Below are 26080 nucleotides of genomic sequence, written 5' to 3'. Positions count from 1 at the left end.
TATTAAAAAATAAAGCAAATGTCTTTTAAAATGAAATGTTATTCCACCACTAAGGAAGTCAGTATCCCTTGCCAGCAATAGAAGATAACAGTTAAACACAAAACTATTACCATGTAAAATGTTTACTTGTGCATCACTTAAAATCTTGCCTGTAGTGAGGCATGTCACATTTTACAAGATACAGTACCAGATTTTATATACAGGGGTTGCCTAGCAGCAGCTTGCTACTTAGGAGTACTTGAGGGGCTTCTCCTGAATCTAGATTTGGCAAGCAGGGGCAGTGTTTTGTTTTTGTTTTTTAGGGGCAATGTTTTAAACTTCCAAATAAAATAGCAACATTTCCTAAAGATATTTTTATTGATACTTTCCATAAGACGAAGTGTCCATTTGTCTTTATCAAAAACTGGAGGAAGAGGGACTGGTTGAGATTATGGACCCAAGAATGTCTAAAGCCCCCAAGCCCATCCTTGGCACCCCCACTGGAGGCAGGAAATAGGTTGGTGATGGGAAGTCTTAATTGAGTCACTCACAGTGCCACGTCTGGCTTTTATATCTGCTTGTTATGATTCCCCCTAGTTGCACTAGTCTTGTTTTTCAGATGGGGAAACTGAGGCTCAGAAAAGGACAGTGATTTTTTTTTTTTTGTCCCACCACATGCAGATCTTATTTCCCCGCCTAGGGATGGAACCTGTGCCTCCTTGTAGTGGGAGCACAGAGCCTTAACCCCTGGACCACCAAGGAAGTCCCCATATTCTTGCATTGATTGTACAAACGTTTAGTGAGCATCTGGCAAGTGCTCAAGCACTCTTTAGTTATCAGGGACACAGAAATGAACCAAAACAAAGTCCATGGTTTCATGGAGTTGTTATTTTAGCGGGAGCAACCAGACAATAAGCAAATGGACATAGACAAGGGTAGGTGGTGATCAGGGTGATGGAGAGAAGTCCAGCAGAAGAAGGGGACAGAGTGACAAGGCTTGCTATTTTAAACTGAGTGGTCAGGGAAGCCCTCATTAAGTGGTGATATTTAAACAGAGGCCAGAGTGAAGGGAGGCAGTGAGTCATGGAAACATATGGAGGAAAGGAGATTCAGACAAGGGGGTCAACAGATGCAATGGCCCTGGGAAGTGAGCATGCCTGGTGTCTGCAGCAAGCGATCTGTGTGCCAGAAACCAAGTATATGAGGAGAGAGGAGTAGGAGGATATGGGGTCAGAGAAGTGGAAAGGGCTAATCGTCAGGATCCTAAAGCTGTGGTAAGAGATTTGATGTTTCTGCTAAGGCAGACACGGGAAGATTCATGTCGGGGAATGACATTGTTGTCACAGGATCACCGACTTGGATTATAAAAGGATCACTTTTTTTTTGCTTAAATAATAATTACAATGGCACAGTTTCTGTTTTCCCACGTGGATGGGCTGTGTGGATAGGGTAGGGTACTATCCGTTTCTATGGCTCACTTTCCTCGGCCATAAAATGCAAATGAAAAAACTGATGGTCTCTAGTGTTTAAGCTCAATGGGGACAGAAATTCTGTCATCACGAGTACCTAGGATTGTGTCTGGGACTCTGTAGGCGCTCATTGGAAAAGACCCTGATGCTGGGAAATATTGAAAGCGGGAGGAGAAGGGGGCGACAGAGAATGAGATGGTTGGATGGCATCACCGACTCGATGCACATGAGTTTGAGCAAGCTCCAGAATTGGTGATGGACGGGGAAGCCTGCCGTGCTGCAGTCCATGGGGTCGCAAAGAGTCGGAGAGGACTGAGCGACTGAACTTTTGAAAGGTTTAGATCGCTGAAGTTCCACAAAACAACAGCAGGTGTCGCACCAGCCCTACAGCCGCCAGCGCTGAGTCTCCGCGGCTGGGCTAAATCAAACTCTTAACGGGAACGGACACACTCGAATTCAGATTTTTCAGGAAAGAAACTTCTGAATCCCGAATTATGAATCTTTTTTGTTTAAAAAAAATAAACGGACTTCTCTCTTGGATAAAAGGGGCTTCAGTCTCTTTAACAGCTAGACACGATGGGGCCACGTCCAGTACCACTGTTTCCCAGAATGCGCGGCGCTATGCAAATGAGACAGTTTCCAAAGAGACGTGATTCAATCCATAGGAGACAAGTGCAGCATTTTCGGAGGATGTCTGTTGTAATAAACTTGGGAGAATTTATAGATGTTGAAATCAACAGTTTCACACTCCAACAAACTACATCACCATAAGTGTAAAAGATTAGAAATTTCTGAGTTTTATATAGCTGTGTGGGGGAGCTTTCATCCTGCCCGGATGATCCTCAGTGGTCTGGGGTGCAGGCTTCAAACCTGTAGCTGTCTAGCGACAGAGTGGTTCAATTCCACCTTTCGGGCGAAGCGGTCTCTCTTTTTCTTCTTCCAAACTGGACGTTAGAATTCGAGTTGGCCCAGAGGACCTTGGACCAGCGTCTGGAGATGTCGCTGCAGTCTTTATTTTTGCAGCTCAAGTGTTTCCCTGTGAATACATTCACACACCCCACCCCTGCCCGCCCCGGGGAAAACCGAAGAACTCCAAAAGATGAAGAAAAACTCGTGTATACTCTCAGTTCTATGAAATTTACAGTTAGAAAGTGATCCTAGATTCCTCCCCTTCACTTGCTTACTCACTTATTCAGTCATTTACCCACTCATGTATTTAATCACGTTATAAAATAGTCGAATATTTATTCCTTTGATCATTTATTCATTCACATATTCAACAAGTATCTGCTGGGTGACTGCTCCACGCCCAGCCCTGCACTGAGCGGTCTTGGGGACACACTGATGACTACAAAACCCTGACCCTGACCTCCTGGCCAGTGGAGGAGACAAACTTTAAACATTAATTAACTCCCCATTGAATTAACAACTATCACTACTGGGAAGGCAGGTACAGAACCTATGAGGACGTCTTATAAGGAGACCTGAGTTCAGGTAGGGTGTCAGGGTAACGTTTGAACATATACCTGAAGGATGGGAGTGAATTAGTCAGCAGAAGGGGAGAGTATTCCAGAGAGGGAAACAGGATAGCTGTAATAACAGGGATGAGGATGGTAATAATTGCGTGTTTACTCTGTGCTCAGCGCTGGCATGTATAAGCTCACTGATACCCTTCAGCCCATTCTGCAGCTGAGAAAACTGAGGTTCAGAAAGATGAAGCCTTTTAACCAGGATCACCTTTGGGAGGCCTCCAACCCCAGGGCTCTCCCACCCCTGGACCATACTATTTACCACTGCCCGCTGCTGTCTTTTTCCTAAGCCAACTACTCACCAAACCCTGCCTGTTTTACCTCCTTGAAGTCTTGAATCCTTCTCCTCCTCTCCAGCCCACAGCCCTGGTGCTGCTCCAGGCACCGCCCCACACACACCTCAGTATTCTCATCCTAGCCTCCTCCCTGGTCCTCTGCCTCATCCCCGCCTCTTTCCCAATTACCCTCAGCCTGGCAGCTAGAGGAGTCTCCCTAAAGCACAAAACTGTCCTTGAATTTCTTATGGCCAAAACCTGCCAGAGCTCCCCAATACTCTCAAGAGAAGATCTAAACTTAGTCTGGAATTTTAGCTTGCAGAATCTGGTCCCTGTTCAACCTCTCTCTTCACACCTTTTGTTTTAGCCCCCGGGAACCTCTAGTTTCCTCAATGTACCAAGCCCTCCCCCGTCAACTCTTTGCACTTGACTCAGGTTCATTTGACTCAGTTTTTTCTATTTCCTTCTATCCCCTCTGTTTATCCTCTAAGATTCAGTTTAGGGATCCTCTCTTCCCAGAAGTCTTTCCTGACTCCCAGACCAGGTTAGGTGCCCCCACGGGGCCCCCCAAGTCCCATGGACTCCCCCAACTCTGCCCAATTTACATCATCCCTGATTGGGAACAGGTCTGTGTCCCCCCACTTGACTGTGAACCCTGGGAGGGGGAGCTTGACTGTCTCGGTCTCTGCAGTGTCCCCAGCCCTGGACACATAATATTGTGTGCGTCTGCTCAGTCACGTCAGACTTTGTTTGAACTAATAGTTTGAAATTAATAAGTTAGCACATTTTTGAGCTAATTAATAAATTAAGGGATCCCATGATGACAAATCCCCCTGCTTAGTCATTTACTAAGACACCTAACCTCTGGACCAGTACTTCAGTTCTCAAAGTGCTTGCTGCTATGCGAATGAGAGTGGGCTTGGATCTTGCAATGGGGATGGCTCAGTGTATCTGTGGACAAAGTGGCAATATCTTTGGTTTAGTCAGTCTTGGGTTGTCCCCAATATGTTCCTCACTCAGAAGATGTGATCATGTGAAAAAGCAAAAGGAAACTCATCTTCACTGTAAAGTGATCCAAGCTTTATGATTCACATAACTCTGAGGACTCCCAATGTACCTGAGTGGTCTTCAACAGTTCAAGTTTTTTCCTACCTCTCACTTTTGCTCAGGCCAACCCCAGAGCATTACATGGTCAAGTATAAATTCTTCCCTCACTTGGAAACCTCCCTGAGCCTTTAGTATTTTGGTGTCAGACACCTCATGGCTAATATTCTGCCTCATTACTTCTTCAAGGAAGAGGTACAGCCTGTCTGTGTGGGAAGTCCTCCTGACTGTCTAGCCTCCCTCCATCCTGCTGTTGACTGATTCACTAGTAAGAGTTCCAGCATATGTGTGTGTGTGTGGTTCTGTAGCAATCTAACCTCACTCCCTCATGCTGAAAGGAAGGCAGATGATGGGTGTCAGGAGCAAAGAGACCCTGAAGCTTGGTGGATACATTTTTAAGAGCTTTTTATTGGCGACAGTGCAGAACCACGAGGAGGAGGGTAGCGGCCCAGTGCCAGCCAGCCCCAGCCCCCGGGGGATCAGGTGCAAAATACAAAAAGAATCACAAATACAGCATGGGGGGGAGGGGGTTGGGGATTCAATACATTGTGGTCTGCAGGGGCAGGCCCTGCTCACAGCATCACACTCGCACCCAGAATTCTCAAAGATACAGATTGCAAAAATCTATAATCCCTCAGGCTTACTCACAAAAATAAAATATCAGGTCCCCAACAAACCCAGAGTCAGAAGACGGCTGGAGAACCAGGGACAGTCACATGGAAAGAGTCAGGTAAAAACTAGCAGAGAACAGACAGAGGTGGGAGAGACTCAGGAAGGAGATAGCCAGAGACGGCCAGAAAACAACCAGAGACAGCCAGAAAAGAGACAGCTAGAGACAGAGGCAGCCGGAGACAGGCAGCCTGGAAGTTTCCAGAAGCAGTGTTTCCAATTCAACGGCATGGCTTTGAGGGCCAACGTGACCTAGGCCAAGGATGCAGAAGCGCTCACACACTCACACGCGCGCACACACACTCATATATAATATATTTATTTATACATAATAGATATAAGTGTCTTTCGCAAATCAAGAAAGGGATAAATAGCCACGGAAGTGGGTTGGGGGCGTCTGGGTTCAGGGCGGGAGCCGCAGGACGGGGCAGTGGAATGTTTTCCATGCAGCACAGAGGGCGGCGTGACCCACCCCATATTAAAAAATATCAATTGGCCTCATGATACAATCCTCATGAGGGGAAACACAGGGAAAGGCAGGGTTAGGGAACCTAAACCGAAAATTGGGGCTGGGGCTGGGCGAGGGGAAGCTGGGATCTCAGGGAACCCAGCCCCTTGGAGTTTGCCAGTCCAAAAGTATTAGGGGGTGGTGGGGGTCAAAGCCTCAGCCTTTAAATCTTCTCCGGGAAAATGTCGGGGACCCCTGGCGATCTCCCCCTGCTCTCTTTCTAGAAAGGTTGTCGGAGGCCAAGGCAAGGGAGAAGTTGGCGTCCTAGGCTGGGATAGGGTGACAGGCCTTAAAGAAAAAGGCCAGGGCTTGGTCTGGGGCGCGGAGGGGGGGGGGTCCTGAGGAGAGAGGCCACGTGGATGGATAACTGTCATCCCCTCTGGATTCTGTCACCCCCTCGAGTCTAACTCATTTCGAGGGGAGAAAGGAGGCAGATGGGGGGAGGGGAGACCACGGAAAAGCTTTGGGGAGTTGGGGGCACAATCCCTCCGGAGGGGTTCTGTCCCACCCGGCTCTCCCCACAATCCGGCCAACTCGTTTCACAGTATAAAACACTCCAGCAGGACAGGCATCACAGCGCCCCCTGCTGCCTGAATCAGAGAGGCCCAACAAGGAAGGCCAGGAGGGGAGGCTGTGGGAGGTGGGTGGCGGGCAGGGGGAGAATAATACTGTAATCTGGAAGGAGGGCTGGGGGCTGAATGTTGGGGGAGGCTTAGGAGGTGGGAAATTCAAAATCGGAGCCAGTTTTGCCGGGATGGAGCAGCTGGACGGTCAGGGAGGGAGGTTCACATTTCAGACTAGGTCTGGGTGGAAGGAAGATTATCAAAGGGGGGGGGGGCATCAACTTCCCTTTAAAGGGGGGCTCAATTCGGAGGAGGATCAAAGCACATGGAAATGTTGGATAAATAAGCTGAGGTCGTGGGGGGCGGCAGGGAGAACCAGCCTAGTCACCCCTGGAAGGGTGGGCGTAGGAGAAACACTTTGGGGGTTCGGTGGCATTTCCTTGTTGGGCCTCTCTGGAGATAACTCCAACCCACCCACAGCCCACTGCCAACACCCCGCTCCCTCCAGCCCAAAGGTGGGCATCGCCCCCGCCCCCACCCCCCATCCCCAGAGGTTGGGTCCAAATGAAACGGCCCACAGGCAGCAGTGGGCAGCCTGGGGGGTGTCCATCCCCTCCCCACCCCGTGCCCCCAAAGTCACCAGCTCTCTGGCCTCGCCGGGCCGGCAGAAACAAGAGGCAGCACAAAACACAAGGAAGTCCTCCTGTCCGATGGCAGCGGCAGCAGAGGGTCAAGCAGGAGAGGCAGGGAAACCACACGCCCGCTTTGTCTCTTCCCCTCTCCTCCAGTTCCTCCGCGTCCAAATCTCTCTCCCTTGTGTGTGTGTTTGTTTTGTCTAAAGTTCACAGAGCAAGAAGGGAGGGCGAGTTCAGGGGGTCGGAAGGCTGGTCACTGCCGCTGGTGCGTTGGGCGCCGGCGAACGTGGAGACCTCCGGGCAGGTGAGGACAAACGAGGAAGTGTACGAAGGGTTAACAACGGGGAAAGGGTCGCCGAGGACTTGAACTTCACTGTGTGTAAAGAGAGAAGCTGTCAGGTTGGGGGGTGCGTCTTGGCTGGTCTGGAAGGGCAGGGGCGGTGGTGGCGGGGGCGGCAGCAGCCAGCTGAAACCATCTTCCTTAGTGGATGCTGACCCCGGCAAATCTCTCACCTCCGCCAGCGGGCCCGGCCCGGGCCCCCCGGGCCCCTCTTCGTAGGGGATCTTGCAGCCCGGTTTGTGGGCCACCAGCACAAACTCCAGACGTTCCTTCTCCTTTTGGAGCTCGGCGATCTCCGACTCCAGCTCCGCCTTTTCTTCCTCTAGCTGATCTGTCTCCTGAGGTCCCCGATGGCCACGGCGGAGCACGGAGGAGAGCAAGGAAGGAGGAAAAGGCCGTGAGCGACTGGAGAAGGTGGGTCATGGCTGAAACCAGCTCTCCTACTCTGATGGCTAAGGCCGATGGCTGGAAGGCGGCTCCCGATTGAAAGACTCCCTGAGGTAGAGGCCTGGTGTGCTAGGGGACTTGGGGGAGGGGTCTTGCCTTCTAGGACCCTCAGTCTCCCCATCTGTCCAGTGGTTGTTTGGCAAAGGGCCAGGTACACAGGGGAAGTCTCTGGTTGCAAGAGGCACTTGGAGGGTTGTTGAATGAACCAACCATCCTCACGTGGTTTTCATGCCCCCTATTCACCTCATTACCCTTTCCCCTCTGCCTCCCAGGGTAGAGACCAGGTAGCTTAGGGAAGTAGACAATTCCCCTGGTTTCCTCCAAGGTGAGCAGGTCACCCTACAAGCGTAACGTAGAAAACTCTCAGACTGAGGTAGGGCATGAAAATTGAGGGGCACCTTGGCACAGGCCACCAGCCCAAGATAGAACTTCAGGTGGCGGGGGCAGATGGTGGGGGAATTGACATAGGATTAAAGGATTTTGTTCCTCAGACTCTCCAGAATGTTAAAGCTAGGAGATTCAACGAGGAGTTGAAGAGATGGAAAACTGAGGCAAAAAGGGTTATCACTTGCCCAAGACCAAAAAAGGGACATGACTGAAACATCCCTCTATTAAAGGTCACTCGTAGGTCCCCCTCAGGATAAAGTGAAGGCCAGGCAAGTGGTCAGGGGCGTGAGGGGGTCATCAACCAGGACAGGGACTGGCCAGGAGTATGTGAGGGTCAGTGTGTGTGAGCTGGCTGACCCCATCTGTACCCAGTTCCACATGTGGAACCTCTTGCTCTCAGTTCAGGACAGAGGCACAGGTGGTGGTGGGCAGCAGAAGATAGGGAGAGAGAGCCCCCCTTCAGCCTTCCCTCAGCCCACCCCACCCCAGGGACCACCCTCACCGCCTGGAGTCGGTCAGTCAGCTCCCTTCGCCGATTCCTACACTTTGCTGCTGCCAGTTTGTTTCGTTCTCGGCGAACCCTTCTCTTCTCCTCCTCCTCTGGGGTGAGCTGAGTAGGAGAAATAGAGATGGTGAGATCTGGGGACACGGTGTACCCCCCCCTCCATGCTGAACCTCCTCTTCGTCAAGAACCCCCAGGAGTCAGAAACGGACCAAGTCCTCACTGTGGGGAGGAGGACAGGGTTTCTGCAGCATTGAGGCTGCAGGTGGTCCTTCATCCAAAGAGTGGGAAAGTTCCTGCCTCTCTCGCTTCCTCCCTGCCAGCCCCCAGAGCAAGCTCTGATGCCCCTTACTCACCGTCTCCTCTCGGGGTCTCCTAGGCCGGGCTCGAGCTGGGCGGGAAGGCCCAGGTCCACTGGTGGTTCCACTGGTGGAAGGCCCACCACTGCCACTCGCTCCGCCACTGCTGTAGCCACTCAGGCCCGGGGTGGAGTAACTGGTTCCTGGCATGTCGTAGGGGTCAACGGCCGGGGGCTGGGAGGCCAGTGGCTGCCCCTGGGACTGGGCCATGGAAGAGATGAGGGTGGGTTGCACAAGCCACTGGAGGTCCTGGCTGGTTGTGATCGCGGTGACCGTGGGCACGAAGGAACCGGGCATTTCCCCAAGACCGGCGCACTCCTACGGGGTGACACATACACACACAGGCGTAGACACACAAACAGAGACACCGACACACACACACCCAACACACATACACACACCGACCCGGTGAGTGAGCACAGGGCCAGCGGGTGTGGATGTGTGTGTCACAGGCAAAAAGCCACAACACCCACCCTTCCACTACACCGTGACGCAGTGGTTAATGAGGATTTCTGTGCAACTGGCTTCTACCTCCTCCTTCTTCCTCGGGGAAAGGTTGCACGGTTCCAGCGGGTGGTGAATCACACCCCGGGTTGGTGACTCTTAGGTGTGGGGGGTGGGGAGGAGGCTGGACACAGCCGGGTGACAGAACCCCCGGGATGGAGTCACAGCCACACACACAGCCACAACACCCCACCCCCACCCCAGAGGCAAGGGGAGGGAGAGGGAGAGGCCTTAGGCTAAGCCTTCCTCTACACTCACACACATATACACACCCCTTTGAGCGCAGGGACAAGGGACTAGAGGGTCCATGAGACCCCCGTGCAGGGGCGGGGGTCCCAGTTAAAAGAGTGTTGGGGGACGGGTCTAGGAGTTTAGAACAACGTTTCAAGTAATTGTCTCTCCCCAGAGTGAGACTGACGAGCGACAGGTTACGGTGGGCAGACAAGGACAGCAAGTGAGCAGCCAGGCTCCCACAGACTGTCGCGGAGGCGGGGTGGGGTAGGTCCTGAGACCCCAAGCCCTAGCAGCGCTCATGTCCTCCCCCCACCCCCAAAATGTAATCCTAGAACTGCTCGGAAGGCTCAACTACTCTCGCGGGGGGCGTGGTGAGGGATGGGCTGGCTCACTGGCCAATCAGCGCCCCGGAAACTCAGAGGGGGCGGGGCTCCTGGAGACCACCTGGCTGGATCCCCCCGGGCTAGCGGCTTTAGTCCTATTTTCTGACACACCGGAGGCACCCGGCGTCCGGAGCAGAGGGAGTGAGAATGTGTCTGTGTGTGCCTGGAGAGGTGGGTGACGGTCACTACGTCTTCCAAAGGAACCCTGGCACACAGACACGCTCTGACCCTGAGAGCGGAGGGACAGGATCCCTGCCAGGTCCTTGCGGACTCATTGGGTGGCAGAAGATCGCTACTGTGGCGACAGGAATCCCCTCGCTCTGCCTCTAGAGGCCCATGAAAGAGACCCTAGCGCCGGAGAACCACAGGTTCCGGGGACGAACTGTGGGAAGGAAACTGCGCCCTACAAATAGGAAGCGAAAGTTGATTGGCCACAGCTCGTGCCGCGGCGGCCAATCGGGACGCCGAGCTGCCCCCTCCCTTAGCAACGTGGCCCGGCGTTCCAAAATAGAACGCTCCCGGGACGTCAGGGGCGGGGCGGACGAAGGGGGCGCCACGCGCCGTGCGTGCCCCGCGTCAGACGGAGGATTCCAGCGCGTCAGCCGTTACGCACGGGTCCCCCGTTACGTCTCCGCGCAGGAGGCGGAGGCAGCTCCACCGAGGGTTCGAGGCCCGCCTTCCCGCTGGATCGAGGGTGACCCGGCGCCGGAGTAGGCGCTCGGATGGAGGAGGAAAAAGACAGGAGGCTACTGGAAGCTTCTCCGGGATTTCCCCCACCTGCCTAACCGCTCTAGCTTCAGGTTGGTGACCTGAGTTGGGGGCAGTCCCCGAACCGGCTAAAAGTTCTCAGCCCTGCTACCTCACACACGTTGCACTGAACGGCGCGCTCTCCCCACCCCCAAAGCTCACCCCTCTGTATTCCCTCCCTGCGCTCCACGCACACAACCAATTGCAAGCACGTCCGGACTCTGCAGTTTGCAAAGTGCGCCGTGAGCCTACTCCCTGTCTGATCCTAGATTTGGACGCGTTTTATTTGGGGTGAGGGGATTGCTCGCGCCACCCTTGAATTTAAAAAATTTATAAACCACAAAGCAGTAACCCAGCCCTCTAGAACTTACCTGGGAGGCGGCGGCGGTGGGTGGACTGCCGAAGGAGTCCACCGAGGACAGATACTGAGACTCGGCGGAGGGTGAGGAGCTGCACCGGGAGCCGGAGTCGTAGTCTCCGGGGAAAGCTTGAAACATTTCCCTGGGCACAGGGGGGCCCCTGTGACCACGCTGAGGTCGCCGGGAAGCCAAGGCTATGGCCGGGTGGGGGAAGAAAGGTGCGAGTCCGGGGTGAGCCGAGCGCGTCCCCAAAGTGCGCTGTCCGGGGAAACTCAGGGTGGGGGCAGCGTCCCGCTCCAACAATGGCAAAGTTTCCGTGTAATTCCTTTGCGGTGCCCAGGCCCCCACAAGATGCCGCTGTGCCTCCTGGTAGTCTACGTTCCGTAGGACCCGGGGGCGAGGGGGGATCGCTCCCCCAGAGGCGGAAAGCGCTGTCCTGCTGTACAGAATCTGCTTCGGGTGCGATCCCCTCCACGCGTCCGGCGGGTCCCACGGGGGAGGAGGGAGTAGTAAAGACGAAAAAAAAAGTAAGTCGATCCTCCGAAATAAAATGTAGAATTATCTAGAAGAATCCTTCCAAAAACTTTCCGGAAGAAAATAAACCTAATTTCACAGCCCCCAAGAAGAAGAACCACAACAATCAAGTTCCAGCTCCGCGTGTCCCAGTCTTGACCGTAGATCTCAGGCTTATGAATGAAGCTCGGAGCCGCCAGCCTGTATTTATATGCCCAGGGCCCGGCCCCCTTGTTGACGTCACCCGTCCCTCACTCGGCAAACTTCTCGATATCTCCGGCCCTTGTGAACCCAGCCCCGCACCGTCCGGCAAGAGGTCTGTCTTAGCCTCGATCTGATCATCTGCATCACCCTCGTGGCCTTGGGGGTCTTGGGGGCTGCATTCTGGACCACTCGGCGGGAGGGGATCCCGGCCGGTCTCCCCGGAGTTCCTGTGACGCAATTAGCCATATAAGGAGCTCGGCCGGCGCGGCTGAGTGTTTGTTTGGTATCCTAGCAATTACGTCAGAGGGAATCCCTCGCTCGCTCTCGCGCTCACCCGGCGCGCCTGCGGAACCCGCCCGCGCCTGCGCAGTCCAGTGCCGCCCGGGGGACGGGGGAGGGCTGGTATTAATAGGTTATTAGACTGACCCGGCAAAGGATCCCGGCTGGGGAGACCCCAACTTGGGGGGCCATATCCCTCTGGCCGCCCCTCCCATTTCCCCTGATGGTGCAGCGCCCTCTCTCGAGAGGAAGGTCAATCTTCAAAAGGAGACTCTGGGTCTGTGGTTGTAGTCACATAGGCGAGGAAACTGAGTCCCGAGACAGGAGAAAGTGGAGGTGCGGGTGGAGTCCCTAGGCTCGTACGAGCTTCTGCCCTGACTAGTTGTGCAACCTTGAAAAAAAATTTTTTTTTCTTCTCTCTGAACTTCAGCTTCACTTTTCCCGGATGGACAAAGAGTGTGTATCTTGGACCCTACTGCCCCCAGAGATGCGGCGTTTGGGAGGTACGCGGGTTTGGGGGGGAGGGGAATGAAACTTGAGGTGAAGTGTCCCTGCTGCTGCTGGTGCTCCCCTTTCTGCTTTATAATCCTATTCGTAGTCAGAAATATGTGTGACGGCGGTGAGGGGGTGGGGTGGGAAATAAATGATAGTAATAATAATGATATAATAATAATAATAGATGCCACGTATTTAGCATTTACCAAATACCGGCCCTTGTACTAAGCCTTTCAATACAAGGTTTTCAATCCTTGTACAGCTTCAGAAGTTTAAGGGAGGAAAATCTTCATTTTATAAAAGAGGAAAAGGATAAATCGCGGCTTGCCCAAGATCTCAAGAAATTCAAACCCAGAATTCTCGTTCTGTTCCTTCGAGAGCTGCCGGCTTCAGTGACACTCCCTGAAAAACCTGGGTGTTGGGATTATTGAAATAACAGCTTCCAGTGGTGGGGAGTGATACACCTTGCAAACCTCTTCCTGTCTGCTCACAGCATACACTATTATAACCCAGGTTTCGGGTCGGGCTTGGGGGGCGATGGCGGGGGCAGGGGGTGGGGGTGGGTGGGAGCAAGCTGCTTACTTGGCTATCCAGTTAGGAAATGTGGTTCAAGAGTCTAATTAAGATATTTCAGACCCTGCTAGGAAATGTGGTTCAAGAGTCTAATTAGGGTATTTCAGACCCGGAAGCCTCCAACTCTTTGGCACATAGTGGTAAGGATCTCACCAGCTGCTTCATAAACCTGAGTTCCTGGCATTTCTCTCCCAGGTTGGAGCCTGGCTCAGCCAGGGCACGGAGGAAGAAGCACCTTAAAACTGTTGAATCCCATAGGCCCAGAGAGGGGGAGGGCTGGCTCCTGGTCACACATTAGGTATGAAGCCAAGTTGGAGGGGTTAGGTCTTCCTCATTCCCAGGAGACTTGATTCCCTGTCCCCAAAGTGGGGAGGAGGGAGGGAGATGGGGAATGCCGAAGGGCCATGGGCTCAATACAGGGAGGTTGAGAAAAAAGCCCAGCCTCAAACACCTCGTTAAAGTGGGGAGGAGGGAGGGAGATGGGGAAGGCTGAAGGGACAGGGGCTCAATACTGGGAGGTTGAGAAAAAAGCCCAGCCTCAAACACCTCGTTCCCCCACGCCCCCTCTGTCTGCCACCAGTCTGGGAGTAGGGAGGGGACTAGGAGATGACACAGCAACCACCAGCAGGCAGTGACTCGGCTCCAGCATCAGACAGGGAGTGACCCCTCATTCCTGTTCTGTCCAAGCCCCTCATCTCTCCCACGGAATAAAGGAGACACATAAATGCCTACCTTCGCTGCTCAGAGACCTTCATACCCCAACCGAGGTGGCCCCTATGACCACACAACTGCTGGCATGTCCTCAAAGGGGCATACTTGGCATTCAGGTTTCACACGTACACACACACCCCGCACATAGAAACACACCTTCACATGGTTACCAACACATGTGACAGGTACATCCTCACTATAGATACTTGTGGTTGCTCTTTACACACAATGACAATTGTGTGTTAATTCTTTTGAGCACTTGTATTAATTTATTTAATTCTCACAACACTCCTAGGAAGTAGGAACTATCATTTTGCAGGCAAGGAAATAGAGGCCCAGAGAGGTGAAGTCACTTGCCTCGAGTCACACAGCAAAGTAGTGGCAGAGCTAGGATAAGAGTGTAGCCCCTGCTTTTAATTATTATTAAATGAGTTACATGTGTCGATATATTGACAGGCAGATGGTGACACTCATGCAGGCACTGGACATTTACTGCCCTCCTCCCCCCGCCCCCCGCCCATAGGCAGACCCAGAAACTAGGTGCCTTGAGCTTACATTCTGACCCCACCACTTAGTAGTTGGATAAACTTGAGCTGGTGAAGTCTGGAGCCTGTTTTCTGTCCTTGGAGAAGAGGAGAAATAGTGCCCAGCTTATGACGCTGGTGGGAGGATCATGTGAAGTGAATATCTTGGAACATGCCTGGCACAATGGAGGGGCTTGTTTTGTTTTTAAAACAAAGCCACCCTAGGACTTGCCTGGTGGTCCAGTGGTTAAGACCCTGCACTTTGAAGGCAAGGTATGTGGGTTCAGTCCCTGGTCAGTGAACTAAGATCTCACATGCTGTGCTACCAAAAAAAAAAAAATTAATTCATTTAAAAAATAAGTAATGATAAAAAATAAAACAAAGCCACCAGACACACCAGATCACATTGCTGTTTTCTTGAGTCCTGAGTACTTTTGCCTTTGTGGGCCTCCTTCTCCATAAAGACATTTTTAAAAGTATTTCTTCATGACTGCATTGGTATAAAGACAAATACTGAATATTAAAACATTTCACTTGACCTAGAAGTTCAGTTCTTCTTGGGTTTTCTTGGGTTGGCCAAAAAGTTTGGGTTTTTCCAGACGATATTAGGGAAAACCCCAAATGAACTTTTTGGCCAACCAAAGAAAAGAAATTAAACAGTTATATGGGCCCCTAAAGTTATCATAGGTCCTAGTACCATGCTCTCTGCACCTAAGGGAAAAATTGGCCCTGAAGACACACCACACACACACACACACACACACACACACACACACACACACACCCTCACATTCACGCAGTCTCACTTGAGCATATTCGCAGACATGCCCTCGCAGCATGGCGGGGGCAAGGCATGTCTTCCTCCTTGAGGCTCAATACCAGGGAACTTCCAGGAGGAAGAGGAGGACTTGAGTGTAGGGGAGAGGGCGGGACCCCTGCCCTGACTCCCAAGGGCTTGGGCTCTGCAGGTGATGGGGAGCAGGGAGAGCCCTGAGCCTCCTGTTCCTGTTGGGGGTGGGGAAGCAGCGACAGCTGCGGTTGCTCAGAGCATCCTGTAAACAGCCCGGGAGACCCAATTCTGCCAAAGGGAGCCCTCATTCTTTAATTCTTCCTTTGGCAAAACCCTTGCTACTGTGTTCCTCAATATCCCCACCCATAGGGCAAGAAGGTTAGATGGCCATGGGCTCTGAAAGTCCTTTCCGGCTCTGAAATTTAACAATAAAATGACAAGGAGAGGCTTCCTGGTGGCTCCGTGGTGAAGCATCTGCCTGACAATGCAGGAGACATGGGTTTGATCTCTGGTCTGGGAAGATCCCACTTGCTGTGGAGCAGCTAAGGCCCTGGGCCACAACTATTGAGCCTGTGCTCTAGAGCCGGGGACCACACCTGTTGAGCCCACGCGCCTAGAGCCTGTGCTCTGCAACAAGAGAACCCACTGCAAATAAGGCCAAGCACTGCAACAAAGAATAGCCCCCACTCCCACAGCTGGAGAAAGCCTGCACAGAAGATCCAGCACAGCCCAAAATAAATAAATGAAATTATGAAAAAAAAAACAAAAGAGGAAGAACATACGGGAAGTAAACAGTTAGCTCTGCTCACATGAATTATCTCAGTTAATCCTCACACTACATCAGCCCCATAAGTAGGTTCTGATATTATCCCCATTGTACAGAGAAGGAAACCGAGGCACAGGGAGGTTAAACCTGAGAACAGGGTTTTTCAGCTGTTTCTGTGAAATCAAGCCAGCTGGGGAATCTGGTTACAACGCATGTCTGGTGTCGTCTTGTGTGTTTCCAGGCAGCCCCTGTGTGATTCCAAGGCTCTGGCTCCAGAAGACGGGCCTGTGAGAGTTTCTGAGGCGTGAGGGGGAGGGTGCACATGGGTGGGTGTAGGTCCTACTGCAGCGCCTGTGACCTCCAAGAGGGTACAGCCGAGCTGGTTAGTAACTGCTGGCTCCTCTGGGCCCAGGGTTAAGTAGTGAGTGTCACTGGCTGGCTGGGCCCACTCTCCATTGAGCTATCCTGGAGGCCTCCTGGAGGCGGTGTCTGTGGAGTTTCAGGGAAGCAGAGCATCCAAACTTGGGACTCAGCTTGCCCTTAGTACCCCTGCGTCCTGCATCCAAACTCCTCACTCACCACAGCCCACAAGGTCAGGCATGACCTGGCTGGGGCCAACCACTCCAGTCTCGCCTCCCCCTCCTCCTCTTCGTGTGGTCTGTCTCCCTGGTCTTCAGATCTTTGCATGTACTCTTCCCTCTGCCTGGAGCATGCCCCCTTTTCCTCCCTCTAGCTCATACTCTCTTCCTCCAGGTCTCAGCTCCTCTATTCCCTCCTCCAGGAAGCCCTCCCTGGATTAGCACCCTTCCCTTGGAGAGCCCCCCTCCCCTCTACGCCTGTCTGGGTTCATCACTCTCTGGGGACAATCTGCTCTTCTTCATTGGGGTGTCTTATTCAGACCTGAGTCGAGGTTGTCCAAGTCACAGCCACATCCCCAGCACAGTGCCAGGTACTCAGCAGGTGCTCAGTAAATATTTGTTGATTAAATGATTCTTCATCATCCACTCACTCACTCAGTTATCAACTCTGACAGACTGCCTTGGACAGAAACATATCTGTTCCTTTGCCATTTCATGGATTGAAGGGGGAAGATGCTATAGACTAATTGACAGGCGGGGCGGCTGTACACGGGTGTTGGGACCTGGCTCTCAGTGTTGGTAAACAGTCGCCTGTCTGTCCTCCCTGTCTTTTCCCAGCTGAGCTGGTGACCCTGGGTCCTCCCAGGGTCGAGGTGGACAGATCGTCAGGGGTGGGAAGGAGGAGGCTTGGTTTACAGAATCCAAACCGTGGAGACAAAAAGACAGACACACAGGCAGACACAGATGTGCATGCACATCTCTCACCTTTGTCTGCACAGACACACAAAGAACTAAGTGAACACACAGTCACACACACAGCTTAAGACACGCTCTCGTGCACACACATTGCAGAAATGCACAGACACCAGACAACAGATACTGACAGGCACGCAGCTCTACACACACAAACTGGCAGAGCTAGGCACCCCACTGCCACAGAGAGGCCCCCAGGGCTGTGGACTGGCAGAATTTCTTAGCTCCCCACATTTGTGTGGAGGTTCCTGCCTCCAAGTCACTCGGACACAGGGAAGCTTCACATTCTTGCTCAGAGTTGCATATGAACCTGCAGAACAAGGCACACAGAGACACAGCATCACATACTCAGACCCCATTACTGTGTACCCTCTTTCCCATGCATGCTCACAGCTACACACGCGCAGTTTCACGTGTGAGGGCATGCAGGCACTGCTGAGCAGAGGCTACTCTCAGATGCTGACTTGTCTCAGGCCCTGGTCCAGAGGCCCTGTGAACCCCCTCACTGTGGGAGCCAACCTCTCACCCATCCTCAGACCCACACAATGTGATGGTGTAGCACTGGCTATAACCACTCCAGGCATGGGGGTGGGGAGGTGGGAGTGCTTAGGGAGGCCTGAGCAAGTCAGGACTTGCTGGGGGAGGTGGGTCTGGGCAACTGCTGTCAGATCCTGAAAAGATTTAGATAAGGAGGGAGTCCGTGAAAACACTCTCTCCCTACTATAGACATCCAAGACCAAAGAACAGGAAGCAGGAGAGCCTGCAGGAAGCTAAAAGGAAGGACTGGACCAAGGTGGATAACAGTTTTGGAGACCTTTCCAGCTGCACTTTGAATGAAAATAATAGTAGTAATAATATAGCTGGCAGTCACTTGAGAAAACTAACCATGTGCCTGTTGCTCCTTACAGATCCGCTGTATTTTCTTGTTTAAGTCTTCTGATACACTATAAGGAGGGCACTAGCAGTGTGACTCTGGGCAGGCAACTTCTCTGATCTCAGTTACCTCATCTGTAAAGTGGAGATAATAACAGCACCTCCCTCCTAGCGTTTTGAGGAATAAATGAGTTTGTATGTAAAAATGCCTAGAACAGTGCCTGGCAGAAAATAAGTTCCCTTTAAGTGTAAGCTGCAATGGCAATAATTATTATTATCCCCTTTCAACGGATCAGGAAACTGAGGCCAGGAGCCCTTAGGGAACTTGCCCAACCTGCAGGTTTGTGTGAAGTGAAGACTGGTTCTGACAGTGGTAGTGAGGCTCTGGGGTAGTGGGTGGGGGAGGCAGGGCCTCCCCACTTTGGGGTGTGTGTGCTTGCGTGCATGTGTGCGTGAGCACACGTAGGGTGATTCCATTGTTCTCTGCGCAAACACCCAGACCCCATCCCACCCCCAGCAGGTCATCTAACTGCTAACCACAACCCACAGCCTCACAGTCATACCCAGTGCGGGTTTCCTCTTTATGGCCCAGGGGCCTCCCCACCGGCTGACCCCCCCCCTCCCCTGCCTCCCCTTCCTGCACCTTGAGGATGCCTGTGGCTGGACAGGGTGGTCTCGGGCTGGAGCTGCCCCGTCCCTGACTCAGGCCTGTGCCCCCTCACTGACCCGAATGCGGCCTGCCTGGCCCCCACAGCCAGACAGCCACGCGGGGGTGTCGGGGGAGGGGTGTCACAGTGGGCCACGTGCCCGCACCCGGGGTGGCTGAATTCCGCCTGTGATTCAGTCGGCTTGTCTGGGTCGCCGGGGGTGCCCTGGTCTGTGATGTCAGCGGCCAGGTATGCGTCCGGGGTTTCTCTGAGTGTGACTCAGGCCCAGAGCTACCCTCTCCCTCCTGCAGACACTCCGGGCAGCTTTCCAGGGCTGGCGGCCGGCAGGCAGCCTGACACTCCCTTCCCGGCCCCCTCCACGCCCTCCACACCCCTGAGCTGTGGGAACAGCGGACTAGGGGACCGGCAGGAGGCAGATTCCAGAGGCTCAGACCCCAGGCCAGCCCCAGCAGCCCACCGGAACCTCCCCACCTCCCCTGGAGACCAGGACTCACAGATTGTTATGGGATGGGATTCATTCATTAACTTATTCATTCAACTAGCCATTCAAACACATGTTCTCAGCGCCTCTCCTGTGTCAGGCTCTCCAGACACTGGGGACAGAGCTGAGAATAAGACAGGAATTCCTCACAGTGCCCCATCAGAGCCTGAAAGTTTTATAATATTATTATTGCTATTGTTATCCCCCCTCCCCAGATCCCACCAGGCTGCAAGACTCAGGCTAGTTTCTGTTCCTCCAGGCAGCTGTCCAAACAGCTCCAGTTACTTTTAATCCTTGGCTCCCAAACAGCCCCTGGGAGGAAGTCCTTTCAGGACTCTGACCTTCAGCCAGCCTGCCGCAGCAGGTGCCTCTCCTTCCCTCTTGGACTTTCCTCATTCCCCATTCCAATGAATGATTTAAGCCTCTGTTCTCCCTACCCCCAAACTTTTACCCTCCACTGCCTTTCCCAGAACCTGAGCTTCATCCATGATCGGCCTAGCAGACACCGAGGGCTCCCTAGGTCCTTATACCAGGGTCAAGACTTAGAGACACATCTTCATCTGGTCACAGCCACCCGTGGAGGAAGCCTGTTGTCACGCTCATTTTATAGGAAGGGAACTGACACTAAACCACACAGCTAATGCCTGAGCCTGTAACTCATATTCTGGACACATGCTTACAGGGCACACACAGAGAGGAAGTAACAACTTGCTGACAGTCAAGTGTGGTATTTCGTAAGTTTATTCTGTGCTGAGCACTTTCTAAACGTTCTCTGTAGGAACTCATTTACTCCCCACAACAGTCCCATGAGTGTGGGCAATTATTATTCCCATTTTACAGATGAGAAAACTGAGGTCCATAGAGGTCTTAATGCTAATACGGTTCAAGTCCACAAATACTGACTGAAATCCAGCTATGTTTCCCAGTGTGGTGGTGCTGAAAAATCAGAGCTATACAACTTGACACGGCTTACCAAGAGCTGCAAAGCTGGAAGGCACACATAGGAGACACAGAACCATTCACACAGTTACACAGATGTGCACTCAACGTGGACACATGAGTCACAGATTCATTTACTCAACAGCAATTACTGAGTACCTACTGTGTGCAGAGAAGTGCTGGGAATCCAGCGGTGACCACGACAGCCCTAGGCCCTGTCCTCATGGAGCACACAGCCCCATAGGGGAGACAGTAAACAAAGAAATATATAACTAAAGACTGATAACTGACTGACAAACGCAGCCACCTGCACAGTCACACAAGATGACCATACACAGAGATCCAGAACTGTACACATACACACACAGAGACAGGCAAGCTGAAAGCAAAACTGTACACACCCAAATGTGTGTATCTGTAGTGCTGTGTACATGCCGCTGCTGCTGCTAAGTCGCTTCAGTCGTGTCCAATGCTGTGCGACCCCATAGACTGCAGCCCACCGGGCTCCGTCATCCCTGGGATTCTCCAGGCAAGAACACTGGAGTGGGTTGCCATTTCCTTCTCCAATATACATATATAGGTACTTACATAGTCATATTTCACATACGATTACACAAAAAGACGCAAGTACACACACCCAAACACATAGTCAGCAGGGTTCAGATACCCATACATCCAGTTGTTGGTGGTGGTGTAGTCGCTAAGTCAAGTCCAACTCTTGAAACACCATGAACTGTATAGCCCACGAAGCTCCTCTGTCTATGGGATTTCCCAGGCAAGAATACTGAAGTGGATTGCCATTTCCTTCTCCAATACATCCAGTTACACAAGTGCAAACTGAGGAAACCACTCCCTGAGTCCGTCAGTTGCTCTCACACACATGAAGGGAGCCCTCATAAGCATGTTCTCGCACAGGAAACCCCAGATAGACACTGTCACAGACAGAATCACTCACCTACAGCCACAACCATTCACAGTCAAACACCCATTTTTTTCTCTCTGCTTGGAGATTTGCCCCAGCCCTGGTCACATGAAGCTACTGGTTCGGGGGTGTCGGGTGTGTGTGTTGGGGATGAGTTATTAAAACCTCCCAGCTGTGGACAGCTTCCCGGACACAGGATGGAAGGATTTTGGGCTGCCTGTCTGATGAAAGAGCTTCGAGGAAGACAGGCAAGAAACCCAGAGGGGAGCAGGGAAAGGAGCGGGAGGGAGCTCTCGCGCTGTGGCTCCGGGGTGTGTGTGTGCCCTGACTGTCTCCACTGGTTGGGACCCCAAACTCAACAGCGCACCGGGGAACCTGGGAGTCTGAGGCAAAAGCAGAAGGCCAGAGAAGTGTACTTGGATCTATTTTAGTTATTATTTGGGGGAATGTGAGACAGCCACCGCTCGGGAGATGCTGGACAGACAGACATGCCGGGGAGGAGGGGGCGCAGACGGACAGATACCCAGCGGAGGCGGTCCTAGGTCAGACAGGAGGAGCGGGTGACAAGCAGACGGCGGCTGTCTAAAGGGAAACCGGCAATTTGGGGGCCTGGTTCTCCCCCGCTCCATCACCACAGCTCCCCCCCCACACCGGGCTCCCTGACGGCTCGTCTGTCCGCCCGGGCCGGTCCTGGTTGCACCCTGTGCGGCCGCGCGGCCAGGCCCGGGACAAACAGCCTTCACGTTGCTAAGCGACGGCGTTCCACAGCCCGTCGCGTCACCGCGTCTGCGCGGGCGGGGGGGCGGAGAGCGCGGAGAAGGCGGCTGAGTCGTTTGTTGACGTTGCCTGGCGACCGCCGAGGCGCTGCCAGGCAACGCCGGCCGACTGTTCATTCTCTTAAAGAGGCAGGAACATTTTACTGGATCCGGCTGGACCGCGCGGCGTGACTGAGGCTCTGCAGGCAGAAGGGAGGGTCGCTGCCCAGGCGTTGGAAAGATTTAGGGAATCGGAGGCTGGCTTACACCCTCCTAGAGTAGAGAAAAGGGTATAAGCTGGGGACTGTTGATATTTGAACTAAAGTTTTTAAGATGTTAGTGCAAGTTGTTAGATCGATTGCACACGTGCATAGGCGCACTTGTAGGCACGCACTTCCACGGGAGAGTGGGTGGCAAAGATAAACCGATAGAGAGACCTGGGTTCAAATACCCTTTCTGTGACCTTGACCTGTAACTTCTTTTTTCTGAGCATCTTTGCTTCCTGAAATGGGAGTGATAGCATCATCCGCCTCCAGAACTCTGACTGTATGAAATCCTGTTAAGTACTTAGTACATAGTAAGTGCTCTGTACATAACAGGTGAAATTATATTCTTTAATAACTGAATTCTTTCCCTACCTCACTGGGATTTGGAATGAGATGGTATTTGTAAAGTACTTACTGCAGCACAGAGTGCTAAATACACAGGGGCTGTCATATTATTGCTGATGTTATAACTATCATCTCCTCTACTCTGTGAAATAACACATCGCAGGGCATTGTCAGTCATCGCCTTTCTTCGTGTCTTGGGGTGCAAAGGCAAGGAAATCAGGCAGATGTGATTGGAATTTTTGTTCTACTGGCTCCTGGCTGTGTGACCTCAGACAAATGCCTTGCCTTCTCTGACCCTCTGCTTTCTCCTCAGTGAAACCTGTGATCTCTCACTTCTCACATAGTCACTTCCAGGTAACGGTCCTGGGTGAGGGGTCCACTTTCACTGGGTGTGTCAGGTCACTGCCCCATGTCTGCAGCATGACTCATGAGGCTACATTATGTAAAGCTCTTAGATTCTGCACAGAGGGCAGGTTATATAAACGTGTTTAATGTGCATCCTACATGTCAAGCCTAGGGAGGGGACCTGGCTTGCTAAGCCTGCAATTGCCAAACTGTGGCACTGGCTGCTTCTAGGAAGTCAAGCCTATCATGTATATTGCCTCATGCAAAATATGCCTCTATTGGGGTCTCTCTAGCCCCCTAAATGCTGTGTCTCAGTCTCTGTCTCTTAATATGTCTTCAGTTTCCCTCTTCATCTTTCTGCTGTCTCTCTGTCTCTGTTATGCCATCTCTGTGCTTTTCTGTCACTCTCTATCTCTGTTCCCCTGCGTCCCTTTCTGGGTTTCTGCCTCCCTCCCACTCCCCTTTCTCTGGGTTTTTATCCATTTCTGGGTCTCCCTCTGTGTCTCTGTGATTCTGTTTAATTCATTTAACTCCCAAATTTGTTCTCAGAGTCCACTGATTCTGAACAGCACCAATCCCCTCACAACTGAGTGCTGTGGGTGTCAGGATGGTTCCTCTGCTCCTTGGGCCTCTGCTCTTTCCTTTGTGCATAATCAGATGGAGTACCAAGTGGCACTAAAGGTAAAGAACCTGCCTGCCAGTGCAGGAGATATAAACGATGTGGTTCAATCACTGGGTCGGGAAGATCCCCTGGAGGAGCGCATTGGCAACCCACTCCAGTATTCTTGCCTGGAGAAGCCCATGGACAGAGGAGCCTGGCGGGCTACAGTCTGTGGGGTTGCAAGGAGTCAGACACGACTGAAGCGACTTAGTGTGCACACATGGCAGTGCAGATTGACAGGGAGCCCCATCTCGGCAACTTGATAAAGGTGGATTGCCTCAGTCCCACACCCAAAAGCTGTGGGTCAGAATCTGAGAGAAGGAGGTGGCAGAGATTATAACATGGGAGAGTCTGCCTGAGAGATTCTGAACAACTGATCTGAGGCCTCCACACGTGTCCTGATGCCATTTTTTTAATGGTTTTTTAAATTGAAGTATAGTTAATTTACAATGTTGTGTTAGTTTCAGGTGAACAGTAAACTGATTCAATTATATGTGTGTGTGTGTATATATATATATACATATTTATATACTCTTTTCCACATTCTTTTCCCTTGTAGATTATTACAAAATATTGGGTATAGTTCTCAGTGCTGTACATAGGTCCCTGTTGGCTGATGCTAAGTTCTGATGCCACATAATAGGTGAGGTTCCGTGGAGACATGGCCAGGGACAAGAGTGATCTCCCCTGCAGGTAGAGGGTCCTGAGTGTGGACAGAGCAGGGGGTCAGGGTACGGAGAGAGACAGATAGCAAGACTCAGACAGACAGAGACAAAAAGATAGAGGCAGAGAGATATGGAAACAGAGAGATAAAGCCAGAAATTGCATTTTCTGCACACTGCCTGAAAATGCACCTTCATGGTGGAGGGCCACGTACCTACCTGCGTGCGTGTGTGTGACTGTATTCAACAGGTCGCTGCAGGCAGCACTGGGGTGTGCCGGGTCCAGTGCTGGGACTGAGTGTGGGAAGCGGATGCTGGGCTGGGAGGTTCTGGGTGGACCCTCTCTACATGTACCTGCCTGCCTTTAAGCCAGTGTCCCGGGCCAGCATGGGTGACTAGCTGACAAATGGAACACCAGTCAGGCAGCTTCTTCTGTCAGGCCACCACTTTCTACGCCCACTGGGTGCGGCTAATGAGGATATAGCTCCAGGGGTCCTGGGGCCCATGTGGATAAGTTTGGGTATAGCTCCAGACTCCGAGGGTGTTGTGGACTTGGGAAGAACCAACCTGATAGAGGGGCACCATCTTTGGAGCCAGACTGAGCTGACTCCTTAGGCAAGCTGAATGACCTCTGGGAGCCTTGATTTCTGCATCTGTAAAATGGGGAGGATAAGGACTTGTGTGAGGATTTTGTGAGCTCTCTTTCACAAAATGGTAACTGCTGCCATCTATTGAGGGCTTGCCATGAATGTGCCTGTCAGCAAATTCTGCAGCTCTGCCTTCAAACATCTCCAGAATATGATTCCTGTTGCCCCTTGTCCAAGCTGCCGTCACCTCTTGCCTGGACTATTGCCTGGGTGGCCTTGCTGGTCTGCCTGCCTCCACTCTGGCCTCCCGAAGCCCATCCCCATATACAGCTGGAGGGATGCTGTTTAAATCAAAGTCAGTTCATGTCCTTCTTTTGCTCAAAACCCTCCCCTGGCGTCTAACTCACCCAGAGTAAAAGTCAAGGTCCTCACCATGGCCCATAGGCTCCTTGTCTCTGCCACTTTCCCTCCCCTCCCTTTCTCTGCTCCAGCCACACCAGCCTCCTCCTGTTCCTCCAACACACCAGGCATGTTCCCCCCTTAAGGCCTTTGCATCTGCTGCTCTCTCTGACCCGGATGCTCTTGACCCAGATATCTCCACCGGCTCCTTTCTCACCAACTTTCAGTCTTTGCTCAAAGAATCACCATCTCATGTCGGCCTTCTCTGACCACCCTATTTGAACTGGCAACTTCAACCCTCCCTTCCTCTCTATCTCCCCAGCACTGCTACTTTCCAATGTGCTATGTAAGGTCCATCATCTCCTTCCCCACTCCCAAGTGAGAGCTTCTGGGAGGAAAGGGACCTTCGTCTTGTTCACTGTTGAACTGCCAGCGCTTACCACAGTACCTGACACATAATGTGTGCTTGAGAAATAGGCTGGACGAATGAATGACGTGCCGGGAGTGTGCCACAAGTTCAAGGTCGGTGAATTCACTGAATCCTCATGTTGAATCCCTATTGTCACAACAGCCCTCTATGCGAAGCGCTACTCATTTCACAAATACGGAAACTAAGAGTCAGAGGGGGAAGTCCCTAAGACAGAAGCTCAAAGGCCCGGACGATCCTTCAGGGGCGTCCCTGCTGACCGGTGTGTTGTCTGTGTTTATCCTCATCATCCCCATGTTTATTTCAGGGCCCATTCCTTCTTTCCTTGGCTGCGCGGCCTCTATTACTGAGTCCCAGACAGCTCCCTTCAGACTCTACGAATTTCTCGGGGTTTCTGACTCCGCAGCCCAGAATCTCTACTTCCGCGTTGCCGTCTCCTCGGGTCCCTGCGCCCGGCGGACCTCCGGAGGCGAAGGCCCCAGCCTGGTGCGCCCACCCCGCCTCCGCGCCCAGTCTCGGCCCCGGCGCAGCCGGACTCGCAGCGGGCAGCCCTGGGGCGGGCGGGGCCTGT

At 52.5% G+C, this 26080-nt stretch overlaps 2 protein-coding genes and 1 non-coding gene across 11 annotated transcripts in view; 2 read left to right on the top strand and 1 right to left on the bottom strand.

Moving 5' to 3' along the window:
- Positions 1-2277: 2277 nt before the first annotated feature.
- On the top strand, positions 2278-2364 carry TRNASTOP-UCA (transfer RNA opal suppressor (anticodon UCA)). Its single transcript has one exon. It is a non-coding gene; the product is annotated as a tRNA-Sec (tRNA).
- Positions 2365-4744: 2380 nt separating this feature from the next.
- FOSB (FosB proto-oncogene, AP-1 transcription factor subunit) lies at positions 4745-11688 on the bottom strand. Of its 2 annotated transcripts, XM_069549179.1 has the most exons (5): positions 11006-11688; positions 8764-9084; positions 8408-8515; positions 7245-7409; positions 4745-7104 (listed from the first exon to the last, which is right to left on the bottom strand). In XM_069549179.1, exons 1-5 carry the CDS (start codon positions 11129-11131, stop codon positions 7102-7104), a joined length of 723 nt encoding a protein of 240 aa, XP_069405280.1. In that variant the 5' UTR covers positions 11132-11688; the 3' UTR covers positions 4745-7101. The 2 variants fall into 2 exon arrangements, with proteins under 2 accessions (XP_069405280.1, XP_069405279.1); XM_069549178.1 differs by having other exon boundaries at positions 6840-7409.
- The window catches only part of ERCC1 (ERCC excision repair 1, endonuclease non-catalytic subunit), a 54525-nt gene continuing 35333 nt past the window's right edge, over positions 6889-26080 (top strand). The window contains exons 1-3 of one of the 8 annotated variants that reach the window (XM_069549169.1): positions 6889-7035; positions 7398-7485; positions 12420-12492. Coding sequence is in view for 3 of the 8 variants with exons in the window: in XM_069549164.1 (XP_069405265.1) it covers positions 11683-11822; positions 12420-12492 (213 nt within the window). In the remaining 5 variants the exon portion in view is untranslated. Of the gene's footprint in view, positions 7036-7397; positions 7486-10460; positions 10688-11333; positions 11521-11608; positions 11823-12111; positions 12326-12419; positions 12493-26080 lie in introns of those variants that run through there. The other 7 variants (XM_069549171.1, XM_069549164.1, XM_069549165.1 and 4 more) reach the window with 7 other exon arrangements.

This window comes from Ovis canadensis, chromosome 14 (assembly GCF_042477335.2).
Source record: "Ovis canadensis isolate MfBH-ARS-UI-01 breed Bighorn chromosome 14, ARS-UI_OviCan_v2, whole genome shotgun sequence".
NCBI lineage: Eukaryota > Metazoa > Chordata > Mammalia > Artiodactyla > Bovidae > Ovis > Ovis canadensis.
The sequence above is the reverse complement of the archived record's forward strand: the minus strand, read 5'-3'. Positions and strand labels throughout refer to the sequence as shown.

Excerpts from the sequence above, each read along its gene's own strand:
- FOSB (XM_069549178.1), bottom strand. The coding sequence starts at position 11,131 with ATGTTTCAAGCTTTCCCCGGAGACTACGACTCCGGCTCCCGGTGCAGC. Across the intron at positions 9,085-11,005 it reads CCACCGCCGCCGCCTCCCAG|GAGTGCGCCGGTCTTGGGGA; the intron begins GTAAGTTCTAGA and ends GTCACCCCGTAG. Across the intron at positions 7,410-8,407 it reads TGACTGACCGACTCCAGGCG|GAGACAGATCAGCTAGAGGA; the intron begins GTGAGGGTGGTC and ends CGGGGACCTCAG.